This window comes from Nerophis lumbriciformis, linkage group LG10 (assembly GCF_033978685.3).
Source record: "Nerophis lumbriciformis linkage group LG10, RoL_Nlum_v2.1, whole genome shotgun sequence".
In the NCBI taxonomy this organism is placed as follows: domain Eukaryota; kingdom Metazoa; phylum Chordata; class Actinopteri; order Syngnathiformes; family Syngnathidae; genus Nerophis; species Nerophis lumbriciformis.
Window position 1 is genome coordinate 42,862,480 of NC_084557.2, and position 26,709 is coordinate 42,889,188.

Below are 26,709 nucleotides of genomic sequence, written 5' to 3' on the forward strand. Positions count from 1 at the left end.
TTAAACTTTCCACGTGCAAGATTGAATCTATTTAAAAAAGTTATTTCATAAGAAGCCAAAAAGTGCAAAAACAATAATGTTCGTGTTGGAGGAGTTGTGAATGACTGCAGGGCCACAACTCCTCCAACACGAACATTATTGTTTTTGCACTTTTTGGCTTCTTATTAAATAACTTTTGTAACCTATTTTTATGGGCTTTCCTCTTTGTGATGTTAAGTTCCTGTTATGCGCTGTTATACACTATATGCCTTGAGCTCTTATTTTGAAGGCGCTAAGAGCGGAAGTGATGACACGTTGGAGTGGAGCGTAGGTTTTTGAAAGAAGGTAAATAAAGTGGTCCTCGTGTAAACTGGAGCCTCCGTGTTTGTTATTTTGTAGTTTCATACAGTATAGGCGACATTTATAAACCCTCGGTTACACTTTTTTAAATAGATTCAATCTTGCACGTGGAAAGTTTAAGTGAGGGCTTTAGTTGATATAACACTCCCGTCAGGGGGTTCATTAATCCAGCACAACAGCGGCGCATGGACTTCATTTATAAGTAAAGGTAAGACCATAATAACGTTTTTTTTTATTAAATGTGCTTTTTTGTGTGCTACAGTTTGTATGTGTAAAGTTAAAGTACCAATGATTGTCACACACACTAGGTGTGGTGAAATTTGTCCTCTGCATTTGACCCATCCCCTTGATCACCCCCTGGGAGGTGAGGGGAGCAGTGGGCAGCAGCGGCACCGCGCCCGGGAATCATTTTTGGTGATTTAACCCCCAATTCCAACCCTTGATGCTGAGTGCCAAGCAGGGAAGAATGCTGGTATGAGCTTTTAAACATAACCCGTTAACTGCTGCCAATCAAATGGTGAATAAGATACTCTTTAGGGTTCATATGTTTGTAAATCTGACTGTGATGAAGTCAGTGTCTCACCGCACGTCACTGCCACAGTGTGCACGTCTGATGTTGCTCACATGTGCTCCACTGAATGCTCAGGGAGTTTGTGCGTTTGCTCAAACACATGAAAAATTAAGAGGGAACATTGCTAATAGGACATCATAAATCAGGAAGTTGTCTTACCTGGTGAAATCACCCTTAGCCTCCTGTGGAAACAAAGCAGCTCTATGAATGTGTGGCAACCAAGCAAGCACAATACAACATTTCCTCGGCGAATGTGAACTCTAGAATTCTATACTGCAATCACAGAGAAACATGAAACGGTCATCTCTGACAGCTTGAAAGGGAAGGCCATACCTGATATGTACCTCTGCACCTGCATACGGGCAGGCATACACACATACTATGTGGTGATTATGTGAACTAAAAGCGTCACCCAGCTGCTTCTGCTGCTGGGTTACATTAGAAGAAGCTGTGGGCAGCCAGGAATTTAAATGGCAGCCAACAAAGACAGTTTAGTATTTAAACTTGGAAGCATCTTCACACGATCACTGACAGTCAGATGAGCGCATTACATAATAAAGGGTTTGATCCTCGTCAATTAGCATCAAACACTTGTGGCTACTTTATGGAGGATGACTGTTTCTTTGGATCAAGTGTGCGTGTGGAGGGTGAGAGCACTTCATCTTACTTGGAGAATATAGGACGCCAGCTCAAAGACAACTTCGCTGTCCACTTCAATGAGCTCCTACGAGAGGAAAAGAGAGACATGAGTGGGACGTGAAGGACCGTGTTGGGGAAATCAGACACTGTGCCAACATGGGGCGTGGACCGTGGAAATGTTGTCTGATGTTCATGTGTCGCCCCGAGACTGGTTGGTAATTCTTTTCATCTGCCTACAAGCGCTCCTCTGTTTAGCTGTCTCTGATTTCATGACCTCTTGTGTGGGATGTGGATGGAGCTTGAAGATTAGGGAGCGGCTTGGGGGAGGGGATTTAGCGGCAGGGAAGACACGAAATCTCTAAAGATTGTTTAATAATAACTTCTTTTTGATATGCATATGTATTGTTCATGCAGTTGTTCGTTTCCTGTGGTTTTACACAATTCAGTGTGTATAAATGTGGATGGGTGGTCGAGAAGTGAATAGTGGATCAAGAATGGCAGGAATGTTCTCTTTACAATCCACCTTTTAATTGCTTTGGTGGGATCAGACAGCCGGGATGAAACACGAGACCGACCCCAAGTGTACCACCCACCGTGCCCCCCCCATTCAAACACTGCAAAACATAAGGTTTGGGTCTGTATATCACAAATGAACGTGTATGTGTGGTAGTGATGCTTCTAAAAAGGGTCTGTCTCACTGGGGATATGAACAATATAATGGGATGATATAGTCTCCAAAAGATGTTCAGGGGGGGATTAAACAGAAACAAACTGTCTCATTATTTCTCAAACAATATTATCATATGGAAGGGAGTCAATATTTTGGATCACGTCTGCCCCCTTGTGGACGCCACTACTAACTGCTTGTCACTCAGTTCTTCCAAAAAGCAGCATTTATTGTGCCACAAAAGAGCAGATGGCCATAAATGGTACAAATCATTTCTTGATTGCTCAAATAAATCATATGGTGGGTAACAGCTGATGCAATTGATTCATATTCTCTGCTGGCCTTGTTTTGATTTTTTTGCCAGTCAGCCAAATAGAATATAATGAAGTGGCCGCCTCCTCTCAAAACCCTGACGACTCCAGTGTAATCAAATAACCCCCACTTAACTTCTTCTTAAGCAGGAGTCCGGAGGGAAAAACACGCTTTGGAATGGAACCTGGACATTATTTGTCAGATCAACTGCAAGAATCGAGCTGGTTTACCTTGGAGATGATGGACTTTGCGTTGAGAAAAAACAGCTCAATAGTGGCATTGTCCTTCAAGTATGATATACTTTCTATGTAGAACCTGAAAATGAACAAAAAGAAGAAGTCAACCAGTTGCCCAACTAGTCTTCAGTGACACAATTGTTTGCTAAAAATGCATTATTACCTAAAGAAATGTTTTGAAAACTTCTTTACCCTAGAACAGTGGTTCTTAACTTGGGTTCGATCGAACCCTAGGGGTTCGGTGAGTCGGCCTCAAGGGTTCGGCGGAGGTCAAGATACACCCGACTCATCGTGTAAATAAAAACTTCTTCCTATCGGCGTATTATGGATACTCCCAAACAATGTTCCCTCTAATTTTCCATCTGATTTGCAGATGTGTAATTTGTTGTGAGTTCATGCACTGTGTTGGTTTTGTTCTTTCAACAAGGTGATGTTCATGCACGGTTCATTTTGTGCACTAGTAAAAAAACATAACTTTGTCTTGAATTTGAAAAACATTTTTATTTTTCACTAAAGAAGGGTTCGGTGAATGCGCATATGAAACTGGTGGGGTTCGGTACCTCCAACAAGGTTAAAAACCACTGCCCTAGAAAATCAACACGGAACTATATCAGTTCAGTTCACCTATAATAATAAGCTAGTTATGCGATTTAAGGCTTATGCTAAATTCCATAACAATAAGGTACAAGGTGAAGCTTCTGGTGAGGATGATAGAGCATTGGCTAGGATAAAGGTAAGTAATTATTCTTTCTTTTTTGTTACGGTTTCATTTAATTCTTGCATCTACTGTTTTTATTACTGCATTGTACTGTACATCCTTCATGTGCTCTGTGCGACTGACTAAGGCAGTGGTTCTCAACCTGGGTTCGATCGAACCCTAGGGGTTCGGTGAGTCGGCCTCAGGGGTTCGACAGAGCCTCCGCCGCAGTGGTCAAGACACACCAGATTCATGAATTGATTAACGTGGACCCCGACTTAATTAAACAAGTTGAAAAACTTATTGGGGTGTTACCATTTAGTGGTCAATTGTACGGAATATGTACTGTACTGTGCAATCTACTAATAAAAGTTTCATTCAATCAATCAATCAATCGTGTAAATAAAAACTTATCCCTATCGGTGTATCTGTACTGTAAAGTTAAAATTTGAATGACAATAAGAAAGAAGTCTAAGTCTAAGTATTATGGATACCCCCAAACAATGTTCCCTCTAATTTTCCATCTGATTTGCAGATGTGTAATTTGTTGTGAGTTCATGCACTGTGTTGGTTTTGTTCTTTCAACAAGGTGATGTTCATGCACGGTTCATTTTGTGCACGAGTAAAAAAACATAACTTTGTCTTGAATTTGAAAAACATTTGTATTTTTCACTAAAGAAGGGTTCGGTGAATGCGCATATGAAACTGGTGGGGTTCCGTACCTCCAACAAGGTTAAGAACCACTGCCCTAGAAAATCAACACGGAACAATATCAGTTCAGTTCACCTATATTAATAAGCTAGTTATGCGATTTAAAGGGGAACATTATCACTAGACCTATGTAAGCGTCAATATATACCTTGATGTTGCAGAAAAAAAAACATATTTTTAACCGATTTACGAACTCTAAATGGGTGAATTTTGGCGAATTAAACGCCTTTCTATTATTCGCTCTCGGAGGTGACGTCACATCGGGAAGCAATCCGCCATTTTCTCACTTCCGTCGGTGTGTTGTCGGAGGGTGTAACAACACGAACAGGGACGGATTCAAGTTGCACCAGTGGCCCAAAGATGCGAAAGTGGCAAGAAATTGGACGAAATTTGTTCAAAATACGAGGGTGTGGGGAAAGCCGACGAAATGGCCAGTCGTTTTTTCCGCACACTTTACCGACGAAAGCGATGCTACGACAGAGATGGCAAGAATGTGTGGATATCCTGCGACACTCAAAGCATATGCATTTCCAACGATAAAGTCAAAGAAATCTGCCGCCAGACCCCCATTGAATCTGCCGGAGTGTGTGAGCTATTCAGGGACAAAGGACCTCCGTAGCACGGCAAGCAATGGCGGCAGTTTGTTCCCGCAGACGAGCGAGCTAAACCCCCTTGATGTCTTGGCTCACACTGTCCCTTATACCACCGAAAATGATCAAGAGAAGAATATCGACCCTCGCTTCCCTGGCCTGCTGACATCAACTCCAAAACTGGACAGATCAGCTTTCAGGAAAAGAGAGCGGATGAAGGTATGTCTACAGAATATATTAATTGATGAAAACTTTATTCATTACTCGCGGTTTTACGTAAATTATTATACATAAACTGTGTTTACCAATAATTCAGCTTAAAAACATTTATTTTTTTCAATCATTCGAGTACATTCGGGTAGTCTTGTGTAATGCAGTATTTTGTGTCTATTTAGGTATGGTTAACCTGAGTGCTGAAATCGTGGAAAAATACATGTTCTTAGCGCGCCTGAAATGGGCTGTCTGCACTCTCGAAGTGCATGTTGTTGCCAAATGTATTTCATATGCTGTAAACCTAGTTCATAGTTGTTAGTAATTATCTTATCAGACAGTGTTAAGCCGCTGAAATCCAAGTCTGAATCCGAGCTAATGTCGCTATACCTTGCTGTTTGTTTGTGTTGGCATCACTGTCTGACGTCACAGGAAAATGGACGGGTGTATATAACGATGGTTAAAATCAGGCACTTTGAAGCTTTTTTAGGGATATTGCGTGATGGGTAAAATTTTGAAAAAAACTTTGAAAAATAAAATAAGCCACTGGGAACTGATTTTTAATGGTTTCAACCCTTCTGAAATTGTGATTTAAGGCTTATGCTAATTTCCATAACAATAAGGTACAAGGTGAAGCTTCTGGTGAGGATGATAAAGCATTGGCTAGGATAAAGGTAAGTAATTATTCTTTCTTTTTTGTTACGGTTTCATTTAATTCTTGCATCTACTGTTTTTATTACTGCATTGTACTGTAAATCCTTCATGTGCTCTGTGTGGCAGTGGTTCTCAACCTGGGTTCGATCGAACCCTAGGGGTCTGGTGAGTCGGCCTCAGGGGTTCGGCAGAGCCTCCACCGCAGCGGTCAAGACACACCAGACTCATGAATTGATTAACGTGGACCCCGACTTAATTAAACAAGTTGAAAAACTTATTCGGGTGTTACCATTTAGTGGTCAATTGTACGGAATATGTACTGTACTGTGCAATCTACTAATAAAAGTTTCATTCAATCAATCAATCAATCAATCAATCGTGTAAATAAAAACTTCTCCCTATCGGTGTATCTGTACTGTAAAGTTAAAATTTGAATGACAATAAGAAAGAAGTCTAAGTCTAAGTATTATGGATACCCCCAAACAATGTTCCCTCTAATTTTCCATCTGATTTGCAGGTGTGTAATTTGTTGTGAGTTCATGCACTGTGTTGGTTTTGTTCTTTCAACAGGGTGATGTTCATGCACAGTTCATTTTGTGCACTAGTAAAGAAAACATATAACTTTGTCTTGAATTTGAAAAACATTTTTATTTTTCACTAAAGAAGGGTTCGGTGAATGCGCATATGAAACTGGTGGGGTTTGGTACCTCCAACAATGTTAAGAACCACTGCCCTAGAAAATCAACACGGAACAATATAATTTCAGTTCACCTATAATAATAAGCTAGTTATGCGATTTAAGGCTTATGCTAAATTCCATAACAATAAGGTACAAGGTGAAGCTTCTGGTGAGGATGATAAAGCATTGGCTAGGATAAAGGTAAGTAATTATTCTTTCTTTTTTGTTACGGTTTCATTTAATTCTTGCATCTACTGTTTTTATTACTGCATTTTACTGTACATTCTTCATGTGCTCTGTGCGACTGACTAAGGCAGTGGTTCTCAACCTGGGTTCGATCGAACCCTAGGCAGTTTTTCCCACACATTCATTTATTTGTGGCGGCCCGCCACGAAATAATTACGTCCGCCACAAATGGATTTTTCGGCATTTGACTCGCTCGACCGCTCATAAAAGCAATGGGACTCTGTCTGTGAATGTACCTTGTAGTTACAACTCCAGTGCAGTAGGTGGCGGTAGCCTACAATGCATTGTAACTCCGCCAATAGCACTTAATTCACCTGGTGGGCCAGAAGAAGAAGAAGAAGAAGAAGACGAAGACGGACGGACGGGATCAAAATACGAGGGTAATATAGCTTATAGGTAGATAGGTTATAGCTGCATCGCTCGCGGCTAACCTGCATCGCTCGCGGCTCGTCATATATTTAACGTTAATCCGCGATTTCACCGAGCGTTTCACTGACGGTGAGCAGCCTGACGCTGTTTCATTAACACCGCCGCTGTTTGACTCGGGGTCTGTGCCAGACGCACGTAATAACAATCACCTGTTTTCATACCGACGAGCTAACGTGTCCAGGTTATAACCCTGTTGTCAATAAACACACGTGGAGACGGTGCTTCAGATACTACATTAATACTCAAGCTAAAATGTCCACTGCAGCATGTGAATGCAATGAAAAGAATAAAATCTGAGCCAACCAGCTGTTAAAATGTTGTCCAGGTTAATGTTTTGGCCATTAAAGGCCCTTCATTTCAAGATTTCAACTGTGATCGGGCTTTAAACAGGTGGCTGACCTGTTCAGATGGGTGTAACTGCTACTGGTCAAATAATGGGAAATAGCATTTAATTTTACATGTATGCAATGCCATTTACATGTAATTATAGATAATAATAATAATAAATACTGTGTAGTGTTGTAAATAGTCAACGGGAAGGATTTTAGTAAGATATAAGCCATGAGCACTACACAGCCAGAAAAAAACCTAGGCAGGACAAGTAAAAATATTGGGGCAAGTAGATTTGAGAAGTCGGGCAAGTAGAAAAATTAGGGCGGAGGGAACAGGTGAGACTCAGCAAACACTGAAAAATAAAGCAGGGTCAGATCAGAAATGCACTTTTCTCATGAAAAGGGTCCTAATTTATATTCCACACCACGACAAAACATACACCTCTGCCTCTGTTTCACTTTATGTTGCTGGTAAATAATATGGTTGTAGTAGTAGGCTAAAGTTAAATTATTTAGTATGCACTAATTAAAAGGGCAGAGCTTTAAGAGACATTTTAACTTTTATATTTTATAAGATATATTTTTTGTAAGAACCACAATTAATACATATATATTTCAGTGAATAACTAATTGTTCAAATCTGTATATAAATATGTACATAAAGTGTTGTAATTATATTCCAACTCCGCGTTCTTCTTGGTCAACCCCCCCCCCCCCCCCCCCGACCACACCACCACAAATAGATGCCTGCCCTGTGGGAAACACTGCTAGGGGTTCGGTGAGTCGGCCTCAGGGGTTCGGCAGAGCCTCCGCCGCAGCGGTCAAGACACACCAGACTCATGAATTGATTAACGTGGACCCCGACTTAATTAAACAAGTTGAAAAACTTATTGGGGTGTTACCATTTAGTGGTCAATTGTACGGAATATGTACTGTACTGTGCAATCTACTAATAAAAGTTTCATTCAATCAATGAATCAATCAATCGTGTAAATAAAATCTTCTCCCTATCGGCGTATCTGTACTGTAAAGTTAAAATTTGAATGACAATAAGAAAGAAGTCTAAGTCTAAGTATTATGGATACCCCCAAACAATGTTCCCTCTAATTTTCCATCTGATTTGCAGGTGTGTAATTTGTTGTGAGTTCATGCACTGTGTTGGTTTTGTTCTTTGAACAAGGTGATGTTCATGCACGGTTCATTTTGTGCACTAGTAAAGAAAACATATAACTTTGTCTTGAATTTGAAAAACATTTTTATTTTTCACTAAAGAAGGGTTCGGTGAATGCGCATATGAAACTGGTGGGGTTCGGTACCTCCAACAAGGTTAAGAACCACTGGACTAAGGTATTAAATTAGCTATTAACTTGTGATTTACACTAACATTCCATTCACAACATCACAGGAATGGAATCGTTGTAACAGCTATTTCTTATATGTTGTCTCCCTTGTGTAGCCTGATTTAAGGTAACACATATTACAATCTATGCACAATAAAGACAGACATTTTGTTACAGATCCTGTGATAGATCTCATATAATGTTGTGATCGTAACTGACGTTGTAAGTCTTTTTGGCCATTAGGCCCAAATGACCAGAAGAGGGCACTATATCTCTGTATTTAAGTGTGACTCACATTCACCCTCATAAAACATTTCCCATCTCACTTTATTGCCCCCCACACACACACACACACACACACACACACACACACACACACACACACACACACACACACACACACACACACACACACACACACACACACACACCCTCTGTGCATGCATCGTCAACATCTTGTAGTGATTCCACTCGCATTATAATACACGTACACACACACACGCTGGAGAGCAAAGCACAGTAACCCACTTCTGGTTGACCAGGGAAGTAACATAATAATGTATTCTAAATTTAGCTCGTGGATGCATGCATGCACGCCCAGAGGGAAGCTACAATGGTAGGCTAGGAAGCTACTCTCAAATAAACATCTATGTACAAAGATGCCAGGTCAACTCTGTATACCACTGCTAGTGTACTGTGCGAGTCTATAGACAGTGATTGTAAAGGATTATGAGGGAATCAATAAATGAGGGCTCCTATTGCTTTACCAATTGGGCTGCAAGGGGGAAAACCCAATCAATATTCTATACCGTTTAATTAAAGCCACACTCTTGATGGGAAATGCGCACGGGTCAGCCTGACATTTATCATGCATAACACAAACACCAAAAGTTGCACACACAAAACATCAATATGTTATGCTAGTAAAAACAATATGCCTGCACTGGTAATGGATTCAGGGTTGACATTTGGGTTGATTGTTCTTCTTGTGTGTGTGAGAAAGAGTGACGTCTGCGAATGGACTGAGCTATGGCAAAGAATGAGGCACCGAAACCTTTAACTGGGGCCACATTTTAGAAAGCACACCCCAAACACAACAGTACACTTTTTATATATCTCTAACAAACAATTCATGTATTTTGAACTGTTCTACTATAAACAATATAACACCCTTTTGAAGAGTTTCAAGAACCAGTGGGAAACACGAAGATGCGCGCTAACTAGGGGTGTAACGGTACACAAAAATTTCGGTTCGGTACATACCTCGGTTTAGAGGTCACGGTTCGGTTCATTTTCGGTACAGTAAGAAAACAACAAAATATACATTTTTTGGTTATTTATTTACCAAATTTGTAAACAATGGCTTTATCCTTTTAACATTGGGAACACTATAATAATTCTGTCCACGTTAATCAACATTAAACTGCCTCAAGTTGTTGCTCAGATTAAATAAAATGACAAAATTTTTCTTCTACATATAAAAAGTGCAACATTAAACAGTTTCAAGTCAACTCGTTAATTTATTACAGCATTTGGGAAGCCTGTAGTTGATTTTTTATTATGTAAATGTTATATTTTTATCAACATGTGATAGCAGGGACCCTGCCATTCAAAACTAGGCTGCTACATTACTAATGATTACACACACACACACACACACACACACACACACACACACACACACACACACACACACACACACACACACCGCAAAATGAGCTAACGTTACGCTAAAAGCGAATTAGCCTTCACCTGAAGCCAGGACAGCGAGCAAGCTGAGATGCAGTTTGTTTCTAGAACGTCAACGGGCTCATAGTGATGTTACTAGTAGTTGACTGGGAGGTGTTTATTTTAGGTAAGCATCTGCCTGATGCTTACCTGCTAAACACCTATTACCGCAGAAGCACTGACTACATGCGCTCTGAATACGCACTGCTGATTGGCTGTTACCGCTAAGGTTGTAACCAATCAGATGGTTGTGTGGGTGGGACAATGCTGGGTGCCGTGTAGGAGACAGAGGCAGAAAGCAGAGCAGCTTGTTAAGACTTTAGCTTAGGCGGCTACTTCAAATGTTCATGTGGAAACTCGTTCGGTACACCTCCGAACCGAACTGAAACCCCCGTACCGAAACAGTTCAATACAAATACACGTACCGTTACACCCCTGACGCTAACAGTTTAGGGTGACAGAAGGTGACAAAATAAACACTATTAGTACCACCTGACTACCAGCTCAACGACTCATTTTCTAATTAATTATCTTTACTCAAATTTTTCGAACACTTAAAACTGTTATTTTGTTCACTCTGCCTTAAACTGAATTGCACTGACAGAAGGCAGGCATATGGCTATGCTACTTGTGTAATGTTTACACTTGGCGGGGTTAAAACATTACTTTTCAGAGTCAAAAGTAGCCCGTTTAAAGGGGAACATTATCACAATTTCAGAAGGGTTCAAACCATTAAAAATCAGTTCCCAGTGGCTTATTTTATTTTTTGAAGTTTTTTTCAAAATTTTACCCATTACGCAATACCCCTAAAAAAAGCTTCAAAGTGCCTGATTTTAACCACCCGTCCATTTTCCTGTGACGTCACACAGTGAAGCCAACACAAACAAACATGGCGGAAAGAACAGCAAGCTATAGCGACATTAGCTCGGATTCAGACTCGGATTTCAGCGGCTTAAGCGATTCAACAGATTACGAATGTGTTGAAACGGATGGTTGTAGTGTGGAGGCAGGTAGCGAAAACGAAATTGAAGAAGAAACTGAAGCTATTGAGCCATATCGGTTTGAACCGTATGCAAGCGAAACCGACGAAAACGACACGACAGCCAGCGACACGGGAGAAAGCGAGGACGAATTCGGCGATCGCCTTCTAACCAACGATTGGTATGTGTTTGTTTGGCATTAAAGGAAACTAACAACTATGAACTAGGTTTACAGCATATGAAATACATTTGGCAACAACATGCACTTTGAGAGTGCAGACAGCCCAATTTTCATCAATTAATATATTCTGTAGACATACCCTCATCCGCGCTCTTTTCCTGAAAGCTGATCAGTCCAGTCCAGTTGGAAATGCATCTGCTTTGAGTGTCGCAGGATATCCACACATTCTTGCCATCTCTGTCGTAGCATAGCTTTCGTCGGTAAAGTGTGCGGAACAAACGTCCAATTTCTTGCCACATTCCACTGGTGCAACTTGAATCCGTCCCTGTTCGTGTTGTTACACCCTCCGACAACACACCGACGAGGCATGATGTCTCCAAAGTACGGAAAACAGTCGAAAAAAACGGAAAATAACAGAGCTGATTTGACTCGGTGTTTGTAATGTGTTTGAGAAAATGGCGGATTGCTTCCCGATGTGACGTCATCGCTCCGAGAGCGAATAATAGAAAGGCGTTTAATTCGCCAAAATTCACCCATTTAGAGTTCGGAAATCAGTTAAAAAAATATATGGTCTTTTTTCTGCAACATCAAGGTATATATTGACGCTTACATAGATCTGGTGATAATGTTCCCCTTTAACATCCAAATGCAGTTTGTCCATGATTTTATGATATAAATCCATATTGTGATTATATATCGCAGCCTCTTGCGATACCAAATATATATAAATCAAAAGGGCTGCTCCAAGTTACAATTTCAGGCTTCACATGTGTGAAAATAAAAGAAGTCAAATCTTTTGAGAAATCTGGATAATCATTTAGTGCATAGAAACATAGTGACTGATGTTGAGGAAGTAGAGCTGCCCTACCTGCTGCTTTTGCAAAGAATTGAACTAGAGAAATGGTCGATGGTATGTACGGCCATTAAATGCCACAAGAGACGAGGAATTTTCCCTACCAGCTGCTCTGAGCAAAATGTTGCAGCCACTTCAAATCGCCATATTACCGTGTCTGAAATTGTCTCAGATGTAAGTCGTGGAAAATATTTCATTCAGACTTTGGCCTAATTTAAAATCTTATGACATCCAATCTGTGGCGGTGTGAAAAATACACGCCGAGCAGTGTTTTGTGTGACATAAGTGCACGCAGCATAGTCCGCGCAGTCATAATAGTCATTGTTTACCTGTATCTCACCTTTTTTGTAAGGGGCGCCGGAAGTTGGCAGACCCGTCAGCGATCCTGTTCTGTCTGCCTGTAATGTTTGATCCTGTTCTGTCTCCCTGAAATGTTTGTCTGATCTTGAATGGGATTGTGCTGAAAATTTTTAAATTGATTAATACACTATTTCTGATTCTGATAAAATTTGAACTTGGCGCTCACGAGCCTGGCGGACGTCTGCTTTGAGTACAATGCGCGGAATCGTTCCGCCCAAGTATGTTTGGTCCTTTATTAATGTTAATGTTCATACTCTGCTGTAACGTGGTTCCAGACAGACTTTTTTTTTAAAGTGTACAAAACACTTTCCTTTTGTTTTGCTACTTTTCATTTAAGATGGCTTGGTTACCGTATTTTTTCGGACTATAAGTCGCAGTTTTTTTCATAGTTTGGCCGGGGGTGCGACTTATACTCAGGAGCGACTTATGTGTGAAATTATTAACACATTACCGTAAAATATCAAATAATATTATTTAGCTCATTCACGTAAGAGACTAGACGTATAAGACTTCATGGAATTTAGCGATTAGGAGTGACAGATTGTTTGGTAAACGTATAGCATGTTCTATATGTTATAGTTACGCCCCCAACTACTATTAAAATAAACAAAAACATAACAAAAGTGAAATAAAAAAGCTTAAAGGTTAAATGTAATTTAGAAAAAATTGCAATGTTGACTAATAAAACAAAGATGTTTTTTTCTTTCAAACTGTCATTGCTCAAAACATAATATTGAATCAAAATCAATGTTATTATGAATTATTGACCTATCCAAGGATCCGATTACTTCACATCAAATATTCCACTAAGAAAAATATTTTTGGTGGAAGATTTTGCAAATTTGGTAAATAAATAACCAAAAAATGTATATTTTGTTGTTTTCTTACTGTACCGAAAATGAACCGAACCGTGACCTCTAAACCGAGGTACGTACCGAACCAAAATTTTTGTGTACCGTTACACCCCTACCGAGTACAGATCGATACACTTGAAATTTAGAAATATAAATCCATCAATCAATCAATTGTTGCACCCTGAGCTAAGGTTGGCATGGATTTTTGCTCCTCTCGCTCTCTCTGGCTCGATGTGTTTTTGCTATTCCCCATCCTCCAGTCATAATGATTGAGTACTTGTAAAAAATGTAGTTTAATTCTCGCCATGAAGACAATAATCCGTAACTTAGTAACGAACTCCACACTGTGTGTGGATAAACTTAAGTCGAGTTAGCTAATGGCTGGCTGCTCTCTTCCCTCCCTCGATGAACTGTACAGTGCCAGGTGCCTCAAAAAGGCCCAAAACATCATAAGGGACCCATCTCACCCTGGACATAAACATTTTTTTTAACCTGCTGCCCTCGGGCAGGAGATACAGGACAATAAAATGCCGGACAAACAGATTTAAGAACACTTTTTACCCGAGAGCAATAGTGTCGCTGAACACAAGACAATAATGACTGTGCATGTGAGCTGTGTGCAGAGGTGGGTAGAGTAGCCAGAAATTGTACTCAAGTTAGAGTACTGTTACTTTAGAGATGTATTACTCAAGTAAAAGTAAGGAGTAGTCACCCAAATATTTACTTGAGTAAAAGTAAAAAGTATGTTGTGAAAAAACTACTCAAGTACTGAGTAACTGATGAGTAACCTGTTCGTTTAATGATGACGGCAACAAATAATGCACAAAAACATAAAAATAGCAATGAGCAAATTCAGAGCCAGGAATATCTCTTATGCAACTAAAACAATAATATATATTAAATAATAATACATTAACATAAAACAAATTAAGGCAAATTGAGCCACAATAACTTAACAGCACCATAGGCTCAGTCGGCAGAGATTACAAAGGAAAATAACAAGTTAGCCTTTACGCAAACCATAAACTGATAGGTGTGGGCTGCACCTGGGAACACACTGATTGGTGTTTCTATGCATGCGTGTGTGTGTGCGACTGTGCATGTCTATGAGGCTGCAGTGCGTTAATAAATGTCCCCACACGATGTATATTTGACAGTGATTCATAGCAGGGAAGCTAACATCAGCCTACGGTGACAGCCAAAATATCTACTAACGGTACTTATCGCGATGTGCTTCCTCAAATTTGACGTTGAGTTCATGTAAGCTTAAGCTTGTTAATCATGTGACCGCCTGGCTCTGTTCGATTGGTGAAATGGAGTCAAACGTCACCAGTGACTGTATTTGATTGGTGAAACGCAGGCATGCGATAGATCCTACTTTGAAGGTCTGTCTGACAAACCAAAACAAACAAAGCGTGCATTAACAGATCGATAAAAATCAGTAGCGAGTAGCGAGCTGAATGTAGATAAATGGAGCGCAGTAAAAGTAGTGTTTCTTCTCTATAAATATACTCAAGTAAAAGTAAAAGTATGTTGCATTAAAACTACTCTTAGAAGTAGAATTTATCCCAAAGGTTACTCAAGTAGATGTAACGGAGTAAATGTAGCGCGTTACTACCCACCTCTGGCTGGGTGCTTGGTATTTATATGTATTTTTATCTATTTATCTATGTTCTTATGTTTTTATGTGTTATTATGAATTAGGACTAAATTAGTTTTTCCTTACAATTTCGTTGTACAATGTACAATGACAATAAAGATATATTCTAATCACCTCTAAACGGTCAACAGTAAAATGACACTTTTACTTGACTAATTATCATGGTCGATTACATGAACTAAGTCAACTAATCATAGTAACACTACCAACTACCGAAGTGAAGTTAAAGCATCTATTTCTACATTATCGGCAAAACAATAAGTGAGCAGCAACAAAATATTAAAACTCAAACTTATTAGCTACACGGACATCATTGTTTTGAAAATGTTTCTGCCGAACAATTGTCACATTGTGTCTTTAGTCTGGTCCTGTGGTAAATGTCAACCTGGGAATAATTTCTTGTCCACATTGTTTAGCCAAGTGTATCACGTTGCTGTGCGCGTTGCTAGCCAATGGCGACCTCTCGGGAGGGGGAGAGGGCAATGACATTATCCGGATGTGCTGGGAACAAAGAACTTCAGTGGGCCATTAACAAAGCATGTGCTTGGAGAGGAGGCTATCTGAGGTTGCATGTTTATGTGTGTGGAGGCGTCACATACAAACAGTGCATATTTTTACGCAGTAGTAAAATTTCAGTTGTATGGCCACCGTATTTAGAACAAATTAGCGGGCGAGAGGTTTGTGCTTCAACATTATGCATGTAGAGCTGGAAATAATAAAGCTTCCCTATGGGGAAACATGCAGTGCATATGCACAAGGTCAATAAGACTCGCGATTGGCTTAGAGGCCCCACGGCAGGAGTTAAACACTGGGGTCAAAGCAATTTTATTGGGGCCCATATTAACTGACCCTGTTAATGTGCTCCTCGCACCACATACAGGGCTGTGCATACGTAAACACACAAACACCAGTCACATCAGTCTCTCCGTTTTCACTCACAATCCTCAATTAGTAGTGATAAAGTGGACGGAGGCTCACCTGACACAGAAGTAGAGGACAATGGGTCCGGATTTCTTGGGGAATTCATGCTCTAATACTCTGCGGTCCAGTTGAAGCCAGCTAAAATGTCCCCTAAGGATAGAGGAAAGAAAAATACATTAATTAGCACCTCTAATCAGATATGTGAGAAAAAATGACTAACACTGATGCTTCTGGTCATCTTCCCTGCTACTCCCCTCTTCCCCAGATGACATAAACAAATGGTAAACAGTGTGGTATTATTTTCCTATATGTAAATAATTCGGATGCTTGCATGACTTTGCATAAAACATTATTATGTAGAGCGTCTGCCATTGCAAGTCAGCAATGAAGTCAACATATTTCCTCAAAGGCCTCAGCTGGGTGCATCGTCGACAGTGCACCTCCCCCCGCACCCAATTAGGAAAAAAGATAATTACCTTTACTATGACTGATGCCACCATGTGCCATAAAACATGACAGCCGTCTTTACCACAATACAAGTTTACGGGGACTTTAAACATAACGCGCTGCTGCATTCAGCGTGGAGCAAACGCTGCTAAACATTTCAACCCTGACATAAGAAGATTTAGGGATTGCAAGAAAAAAAAACAAGAAAAAAAATGATGTGATGTCAGAGAGAGCACCTCACTGGAAGGGATGCGGAAATCTTCCAGAGTGAATGTATGTATGTAACAGAAAAATGAGGGCTACCTTCATATATGTACCAGTCAATGTTCCCTCTAATGTGCGCGCCTGTGCAATTGCGCACTGCTCAAGCGTCCTCTGCGCACGGCAAATCTATGCCATGCACAAAATCAAATAAAAAAAATAAGCGCATAACAATTTTCGACACGACAGAGAAAACAGTTTTCGTCATCATTGCTCAAATATTATAACGTCTGTTGAGACGCTTTGAGGACATGAATTCCATCGATCACTTTACTGAGCAAAACTCTTTATTGTCGGCCATAAACACATCACCAAAACATTATTAAAAAAAAAAGATATCTAGCAAAACTGGTCATTTCAAACCAGACCAAAAGCAACTTTATTATATCAACAGCAGCCGCTCGCTCTTTCTCACTTGCGCCAACACATGCACATATGGCACATGGCCAGTGATGCGTTTGCAGGCACACAAAAAGTCGTACAACTCCAACACCACACATAAAGTGTCATTCCAGGTCTTTACACTATGATTTACCAATCAAATGTGTGCTTATTCTAGTGTCATTTATTAGGAATCTTAATTTATAAATATTAATCATGAAATGCTGTTAGTATATTAAATAAATACTAATAAAAATATATTTTTTACAAACAGGAAGTTGCAGGAATGTACACATGATCCCCTGCTTACATCTCATTGTGCAACATGTGAATGTTTTAATGGGAACTAAATGCAATGTCTGAAAGGGGTACAAATTATTTCCAGAGCAGGACCTCCACCCAGACAAATAATACAAGTACACAGTTCATGAAAAACATTATTTTTTGTTATAGTCATTGTAAGTGGGCCTAAACACTTATATTAGAAAATAACCTCATGGAAATGACTGCTGTTATTTGAATATAATAATAAGAGAATGTTGTCTGTCTATCTGTGTTAGCTCTATCATGAGGCGGGGACTTGTCCAGGGTGTACCAGGCCTTCCGCCCGAATGCAGCTGAGATAGGCTCCAGCACACCCCGCGACCCCGAGAGGGACAAGCGGTAGAAAATGGATGGATGGATGGAGATTAAACTTGTTATTTAGTCAGGTTTGGAACAGGTGTGCTGCTGGTGTAGCCACAGTGTGCACGTCTGATGTTGCTCACATGGGCTCCACTGAATGCTCAGGGAGTTTTTGCCTTTGCTCACACACATGAAAAATTAGAGGGAACATTGGTACCAGTATATTATATATTTACAGTACTATGAAACACATTGTTTTGCAATGCTAGCATTGTTGCATTTCTAAAAATAGAGTAGCCTCTGGTACTCTCTACAGTTGAGTAAAAAAAAACAACAACATTCCCAGCCATTATATGAGGAAATATAGTAGATGTCATTTTTTTCTGCATTTCAGTAAGTGGAAAACTTGCGGCTGGCAGAGACCTGTGATCTCTGCTTGTACATTGGAACAAAATTGTCATCGCCGTGACATCGAACTGCAGCGAAAGGAAAAAGCTAACATTTTCCGGGTTGAACGCTTCTCTGCAGAAGAAAGAGTAAGAACTGACACTACTGACTTCCTATCTCTCCACCTTCAACTTCACAGAGATTAACTGCCATTAATGCTCTCAAATCAATGTGTATGATGCTGAAAAGGCAACAACAGCCAACCTTGGAGAGAATGAAGAGACATTATGGATGACGCTTCTACTATTTGAGTAGGACTTACGTTTCATCTGTGTATGAAATTCCAAAGTATTCCTTCTCCTTGAGGTTGAAGTGAGAGGCCACCAGGTCCAGGAGGTCCTTAGCCATCAACTTAGGCTGCAGAAAAATACATTCAATATCATTCATGTTCTGTAAATTAAGTTCACTGCACACACACAGACACAGACACAGACACAGACACAGACACAGACACAGACACAGACACAGACACAGACACAGACACAGACACACACACACACACACACACACACACACACACACACACACACACACACACACACACACACACACACACACACACACAGCTGTATTTTACAAACTTCGTTTCCATATGAGTTGGGAAATTGTGTTTGATGTAAATATAAACGGAATACAATGATTTGCAAATTCTTTTCAACCCATATTCAATTGAATGCACTACAAAGACAACATATTTGATGTTCAAACTCATAAACCTTATTTTTTTTTTGCAAATAATAATTAACTTAGAATTTCATGGCTGCAACATGTGCCAAAGTAGTTGGGAAATGGCATGTTCACCACTGTGTTACATGGCCTTTCCTTTTAACAACACTCAGTAAACGTTTAGGAACTGAAGAGACACATTTTTGAAGCTTCTCAGGTGGAATTCTTTCCCATTCTTGCTTGATGTACAGTTTAAGTTGTTCAACAGTCCGGGGGTCTCCGTTGTGGTATTTTAGGCTTCATAATGCGCCACACATTTTCAATGGTAGACAGGTCTGGACTACAGGCAGGCCAGTCTAGTACCCGCACTCTTTTACTATGAAGCCACGTTGATGTAACACGTGGCTTGGCATTGACTTGCTGAAATAAGCAGGGGCGTCAATGGTAATGTTGCTTGGATGGCTACATATGTTGCTCCAAAACCTGTATGTACCTTTCAGCATTAAAGGCGCTTTCACAGATGTGTAAGTTACTCATGTCTTGGGCACTAGTACACCCCCATACCATCACAGATGCTGGCTTTTCAACTCTGCGCCTATAACAATCCGGATGGTTCTTTTACTCTTTGGTCCGGAGGACAAGACGTCCACAGTTTCCAAAAATAATTTGAAATGTGGACTCGTCAGACCACAGAACACTTTTCCACTTTGTATCAGTCCATCTTAGATGAGCTCAGGCCCAGCGAAGCCGACGGCGTTTATGGGTGTTGTTGATAAACGGTTTTCGCCTTGCATAGGAGAGTTTTAACTTGCACTTATAGATGTAGCGACCAACTGTAGTTACTGACAGTGGGTTTCTGTAGTGTTCCTGAGCCCATGTGGTGATATCCTTTACACACTGATGTCGCTTGTTGATGCAGTATAGCCTGAGGGGTCGAAGGTCACGACCTTAGCTGCTTACGTGCAGTGATTTCTCCAGATTCTCTGAACCCTTTGATGATATTACGGAGTGTAGATGGTGAAATCCCTAAATTCCTTGCAATAGCTGGTTGAGAAAGGTTTTTCTTAAACTGTTCAACAATTTGCTCACGCATTTGTTGACAAAGTGGTGACCCTCGCCCCATCCTTGTTTGTGAATGACTGAGCATTTCATGGAATCTACTTTTATACCCAATCATGGCACCCACCTGTTCCCAATTTGCCTGCACACCTGTGGGATGTTCCAAATAAGTGTTTGATGAGCATTCCTCAACTTTATCAGTATTTATTGCCACCTTTCCCAACTTCTTTGTCACGTGTTGCTGGCATCAAATTCTAAAGTTAATGATTATTTGCACAAAAAAAAATGTTTATCAGTTTGAACATCAAATATGTTGTCTTTGTAGGATATTCAACTGAATATGGGTTGAAAAGGATTTGCAAATCATTGTATTCCGTTTATATTTACATCTAACACAATTTCCCAACTCATATGGAAACGGGGTTTGTAGATTCGAGAAGTTATTGATTGACGGCAGTGACGAAGCATTCTTACACAGATCAGGGAGAGGTGCAACAGAATAAGTAAGACAGAAACAAGAGATTAATGGCAAGGAGAGAGTGCAAATGGATGGAGGTTGTGGATGCTGCTGACAGTGCTGCGGCCATGCCCCCCACCCCCCACCCCCCATTCTCCTTTCAGCCTCTGACCCACACCTACTGCAGAGTCATGCCTCTGGGCCAGAGCGCTGTACTGCAGAGAAGAGGGCTGCAGCCAGCATGAGCTCCTGATGGTTGGCTCTAGTTCATGCTGTGGGATAACGTCCAGTTGAAAGTGACGTACAGACCAGGATAAGTGATGACAACCCCCCCACCCCATTCACTCATCTCACCACTAACGGCATCTTAAATCAGAGCCAGGCGGGACTGCAGCCTCATGCTGCTGGGCGGTGACATCTTGAGTAACAGCACGCCCCACCCTGGGGTTAACCATGGGTGTGCCTTGCCCCGGCCTACACACGGTCTTTGCTCTCACACGCACGCACATGGTGACCATGCACGCAGCTTAGAAGTCAAATATTTGAAGAAGAAAAAAAAAAATCACACACATCCACAAGCACTATTAGCTACGGAACTGAGTCGTGCATCTTCTGAACAATCTTCCCCCGAGGTCAGGTACTATCTACTCACAGCACACTTGCAACCACAGTGACAGATGCTACTGGGAGCTATTTAAATAGAAGGCGGTGATGTCATTCCCAACACACATCTCCACTGACCTAGATCACATATAAGACGCCTACAGTGATTTTTCTTGCTCCACAACAAAAGCGCAGACGAGCACCACAGAGAAGAAAATATACGTTATGTTCCTGATGGTCCTATCTATCAGCTTTGAAACACAAATCGTGGAACATTATAATAGCTAATATTACAACCAGAGATGTCCGATAATGGCTTTTATGCCAATATCCGATATTGTCCAACTCGTAATTACCGATTCCGATATCAACCGATACCGATATATACAGTCATGGAATTAACACAATATTATGCCTAATTTTGTTGTGATGCCCCACTGGATGCATTAAACAATGTAACAAGGTTTTCCAAAATAAATCGACTCAAGTTATGGAAAAAAAATGCCAACATGGCACTGCCATATTTATTATTGAAGTCACAAAGTGCATTCTTTTTTTTAGCATGCCTCAAAACAGAAGCTTGGAATTTGGGACATGCTCTCCCTGAGAGAGCATGAGGAAGTTTAGGTGGGCGGGGTTGGGGGGGGGGGGGGGGGGTAGAGAGTAGCGGGGGGTGTATATTGTAGCGTCCTGGAAGAGTTAGTGCTGCAAGGGGTTCTGGGTATTTGTTCTGTTGTGTTTATGTTGTGTTACGGTGCGGATGTTCTCCCGAAATGTGTTTGTCATTCTTGTTTGGTGTGGGTTCACAATATGGCGCATATTTGTCCATCCATCCATCCATCTTCTTCCGCTTATCCGAGGTCGGGTCGCGGGGGCAGCAGCCTAAGCAGGGAAGCCCAGACTTCCCTCTCCCCAGCCACTTCGTCCAGCTCTTCCTGTGGGACCCCGAGGCGTTCCCAGGCCAGCCGGGAGACATAGTCTTCCCAACGTGTCCTGGGTCTTCCCCGCGGCCTCCTACCGGTCGGACGTGCCCTAAACACCTCCCGAGGGAGGCGTTCGGGTGGCATCCTGACCTGATGCCCGAACTACCTCATCTGGCTCCTCTCGATGTGGAGGAGCAGCAGTAGCTTCTCACCCTATCTCTAAGGGATAGCCCCGCCACCCGGCGGAGGAAATTAATTTCGGCCGTTTGTACCTGTGATCTTGTCCTTTCGGTCAGAACCCAAAGCTCATGACCATAGGTGAGGATGGGAACGTAGATCGACCGGTAAATTGAGAGCTTTGCCTTCCGGCTCAGCTCCTTCTTCACCACAACGGATCGATACAGCGTCCGCATTACTGAAGACGCCGCACCGATCCGCCTGTCGATCTCACGATCCACTCTTCCCTCACTCGTGAACAAGACTCCGAGGTACTTGAACTCCTCCACTTGGGGCGAAGACCTCCATGAAAAATAAAAACCAAGGACCCAGATTTCCCTCGCCCTAACGCGGGTCACCGGGGCCCCCCTCTGGAGCCAGGCCCGGAGGTGGGGCACGATGGCGAGCGCCTGGTGGCCGGGCCTGTCCCCATGGGGCCCGGCCGGGCACAACCCGAAGAGGCAACGTGGGTTCCCCCTCCAATGGGCTCACCACCCATAGCAGGGGTCATAGAGGTCGGGTGTGATGTGAGCTGGGCAGCAGCCGAAGGCAGGACACTTGGCGGTCCGATCCTCGGCTACAGAAGCTAGCTCTTGGGACGTGGAACGTCACCTCGCCCATATTTGTAACAGTGTTAAAGTTGTTTATATGGCCACCCTCAGTGTGACCGGTATGGCTGTTGACCAAGTATGCGTGCATTCACTTGTGTGTGTGAAAAGCCGTAGATATTATGTGACTGGGCCGGCACGCAAAGGCAGTGCCTTTAAGGTTTATTGGCGCTCTGTACTTCTCCCTACGTCCGTGTACACAGCGGCGTTTTAAAAAGTCATGAATTTTACTTTTTGAAACCGATACCAATAATTTTACGATAATTTCCGATATTACATTTAAAGCATTTATCGGCAGATGGACATCTCTAATTGAATGCCTCTCAAGATTGTACAGTTCCGACCATATTTGCTTTTCAGAGTTCAAACGAAATGAATAACGTTACATTGGCTAGCTACTTTACCTATAATTAAAAGGTAAGGTAAGAGTGTTGTAGTGGTTAACTTGTATCTACTCTTTTATTAGTTAAAAGGGTTAAATGTTAACGTTTTTTCCTTCTCAGTTAAAAGGCTTTATGAGGAACCTAGTTTGACCTCAGAACGGAATACTTCTATTGCTACCAAGAGACACAAAAAAAAAAAAAAAAATGAAGCGTGAATAATAGTATTCTTGTGCTAGATTGGCAAACCACCCAAAGTCAGTAACTGTCTTGCTGGACCACTATAAGCTCCCCCCAGGGGAATAAATGGCATAGCCAATAAATGGAAATGTTGGCTCCGGAACCATGCTTTCTTTTAGGCATTAGCCCTGATGAATGTTTTGGGTCCATCTGAGACACACAGCATGGCCTCTTATTACCACACAGCCGTCAACAACACCGGCGATAATAGCAATTATTCCGCAACCATGCAACCGCAGTGGAATCAACAGTGAGCAAAGGAACAGGGAGCAAATAATAAAGACTTGTGTGATGAGCTGAGAGCAACAAAAGCTATCCTAGGAGTTTTGTATGAATTACTTGCCGCGTTGAAATGGATAATTGAGTTTATTTTGCTTTTACCGTGACTACTTGCTTTGTTCCGCACATGGTAAATCTTGTCTTTGTGATTACGGATGCAACTAACGACTGTTTTGAAGGTCGACTAGTCATCGACTATCTTAGCGATTAGTTAACTAATCGGATTATGAAGCACACACCTATTTAGTGTCATCTGACCACAGAACTTTCCTCCAAAAGGTCTTATCTTTGTCCATGTGATGTCAGATGAAACAAAAATTTTGCTGTTTGGCCACAATACCCGTCAATATATTTGGAAAAGAAAAGGTGAGGCCTTTAATCCCAGGAACACCATTTATACCGTCAAGCATGGTGGTGGTAGTGTTATGCTCTGAGCCTGTTTTGCTGCCAATGGAACTGGTGCTTTACAGAGAGTAAATGGGACAATGAAAAAGGAGGATTACCTCCAAATTCTTCAGGACAACCTAAAATCATCAGCCCGGAGGTTGGGTCTTGGGCGCAGTTGGGTGTTCCAACAGGACAATGACCCCAAACACACGTCAACAGTGGTTAAGGAATGGCCAAATCAGGCTAGAATTAAGGTTTTAGAACAGTGGTTCTTAACCTTGATGGAGGTACCGAACCCCACCAGTTTCATATGCGAATTCACCGAACCGTAATCATAAAATTATGTTGTTATATTAAAGAAATACTAATAAAGATATATTTTACAAACGGAAAGTTACAGGAATGTACACATAATCCCATATTTACATCTCATTGTGCAACATGTGAATGTTTAAGTGGGAACTAAATGCGATATCTGAAAGGGGTACACATTATTTCCAAAGTAGGACCCCCACCCAGACATATAATACTAGTACACAGCTCATGAAAAACAATATGTTATAGTAAACGTAAGTGGGCCAAAACACTTATATTAGAAAATAATCTCATGGAAATGACTGCTGTCATTTGATTACAATAATAAAACATTGAACTTGTTATTTAGTCAGGTTTGGGACAGGTGTGCTGCAGGTGTGACCACAGTGTATGTGCACGTCTGACGTCGCTCACATGCGCTCCACCGAATGCTCAAGGAGTTTTTGCGTTTGCTCAGACATATGGACAATTAGAGGGAACATTATTTGGGGGTATCCATAATACGCCAACAGGGAGAAGTTTTTATTTACAAGGTTCAAGGTTCAAGGTTCAAGGTTCAACTTTATTGTCCCCGCGGGGAAATTTGTCTTGGGCACAGTGCATCATTGCTTTCTTAACATACACAAAAACAACAGAACAAAAACACAAGCACAGACACAACCACAACCAGACAACTAACATTTAAACATCAGAACATGGAGCTTGATAGACATAGGTGGCACTTTGATGTAGGCATAAAATCTACAGTATGGAGATAAAGATAAAGTACCAGTGTGCATTGCACTAGAGCTCATGGATAAAGTGCTGTGTGCTAAAGTGCTATGTGCTAAAGTGCTATGTGCTAAAAAAGTGCTAACCTATGTATTAACATTCTATTGCACATTGTTGGTCAGCTTAATGGAGGCTGGGACAAATGATAATTTAAGGCGGTTAGATTTGCATAGTGGGACCCAGAGTCTTCTCCCTGATGGCAGGGTTCCATATTCAGGGTGTTGTGAGTTGGAAATACTTTTCTTAGCTTTTTTCCTAACTGCCTGCAGATCATATTGTATTGTGGTTTCAAAATCTTATCAACAATGCTGTGACAAAAACTTGGTGAGTGTGGTTTTTTTTCTGGCACTTTTACTTTGGCGGGTCTGAAAATAAACTGCATCTCCCAGAATCCTCTGCGCAGATAAGAAGAATTGTTTCTTTTCGAAATCCTAATGACTGTTTGAGTTATGTTGCTAATGAACATAAAAAACAATGCTGGCCAAAACATAAGCTCTGCCATATTTGTCGTTTCAAGCCAAAACAGACTCGGTCAAGGCGCACCGTTCTGAGGAAAAGCACCTGCTGCACATTGAAGCTACTTGATGAGCTACCATCACATGGAAAAGATGAAGTCAGGAAAGCTAAAGCTATTATTTACATTATTAAACATTAAAATGTTAGCGAACTTATCGAAAAAGCTGCATTTACCAAACTGATAGAAACAATTGTATAATGTTAAAAAGTTCTGAGAGATACAGTAGACAATTTTTTGCACTTAAAAATACTTCTGTGTAGTCATGAACAAAAGTTTTAGCAACTGTTATGTAAAGAAAAGGGGTAGGATTAAATAAGCTCTGCTTCTTCCTACTTTTTTTCGAACATGTTGAAAAGAGAAACTTGTGATGTATCATGTTGTATGCGAAAATTGTGATGTATCATGTATGCATGCATGTTCGAAATAAACTCAAACTCAACTCAACTCAACTCAACATGATTAGAACATTTTAGCATTATTTTTGTGTTCAATTAAGGGCTGCAACTAACAACTAATTTGATAATCGATTAATCTGTTGATTATTACTTTGATTAATCGATTAATAATCGGATAAAAGAGACAAACTACATTGTTATCCTTTCAAGTATTTTATTGAAAAAACCCCGCATACTGGCACCATACTTGTTTTGATTATTGTTTCTCAGCTGTTTGTATATGTTGCAGTTTATAAATAAAGGTTTATAAAAAAATAAATTAAAAAAAAGTAGCCTCTGCGCATGCGCATAGCATAGGTTCAACGAATCGATGACTAAATTAATCGCCAACTATTTTTATAATCGATGTTAATCGATTTAATCGATTAGTTGTTGCAGCCCTAGTTCAATTACATTATGTGTGTTGATTATAAACATCCCAGCCTTTTCATTTTACACTGCATTCTTAAGTCTTTTTTTTGGGGGGGTGGTGTGACATATTCAT

General features: G+C 41.0%; 1 protein-coding gene across 8 annotated transcripts in view; it reads right to left on the reverse strand.

Moving 5' to 3' along the window:
* Nucleotides 1-26,709, reverse strand: part of frmd4a (FERM domain containing 4A) — a 458,149-nt gene that overhangs the window by 67,445 nt on the left and 363,995 nt on the right. For all 8 annotated transcript variants that reach the window (XM_072913963.1, XM_072913964.1, XM_072913962.1 and 5 more), the window contains exons 3-7: nt 18,612-18,706; nt 16,247-16,339; nt 2,759-2,843; nt 1,578-1,634; nt 1,070-1,092 (exon numbers count right to left, since the gene is read on the reverse strand). In XM_072913963.1, the coding sequence (XP_072770064.1) occupies nt 1,070-1,092; nt 1,578-1,634; nt 2,759-2,843; nt 16,247-16,339; nt 18,612-18,706 (353 nt within the window). The remainder of the gene's footprint in view (nt 1-1,069; nt 1,093-1,577; nt 1,635-2,758; nt 2,844-16,246; nt 16,340-18,611; nt 18,707-26,709) is intronic.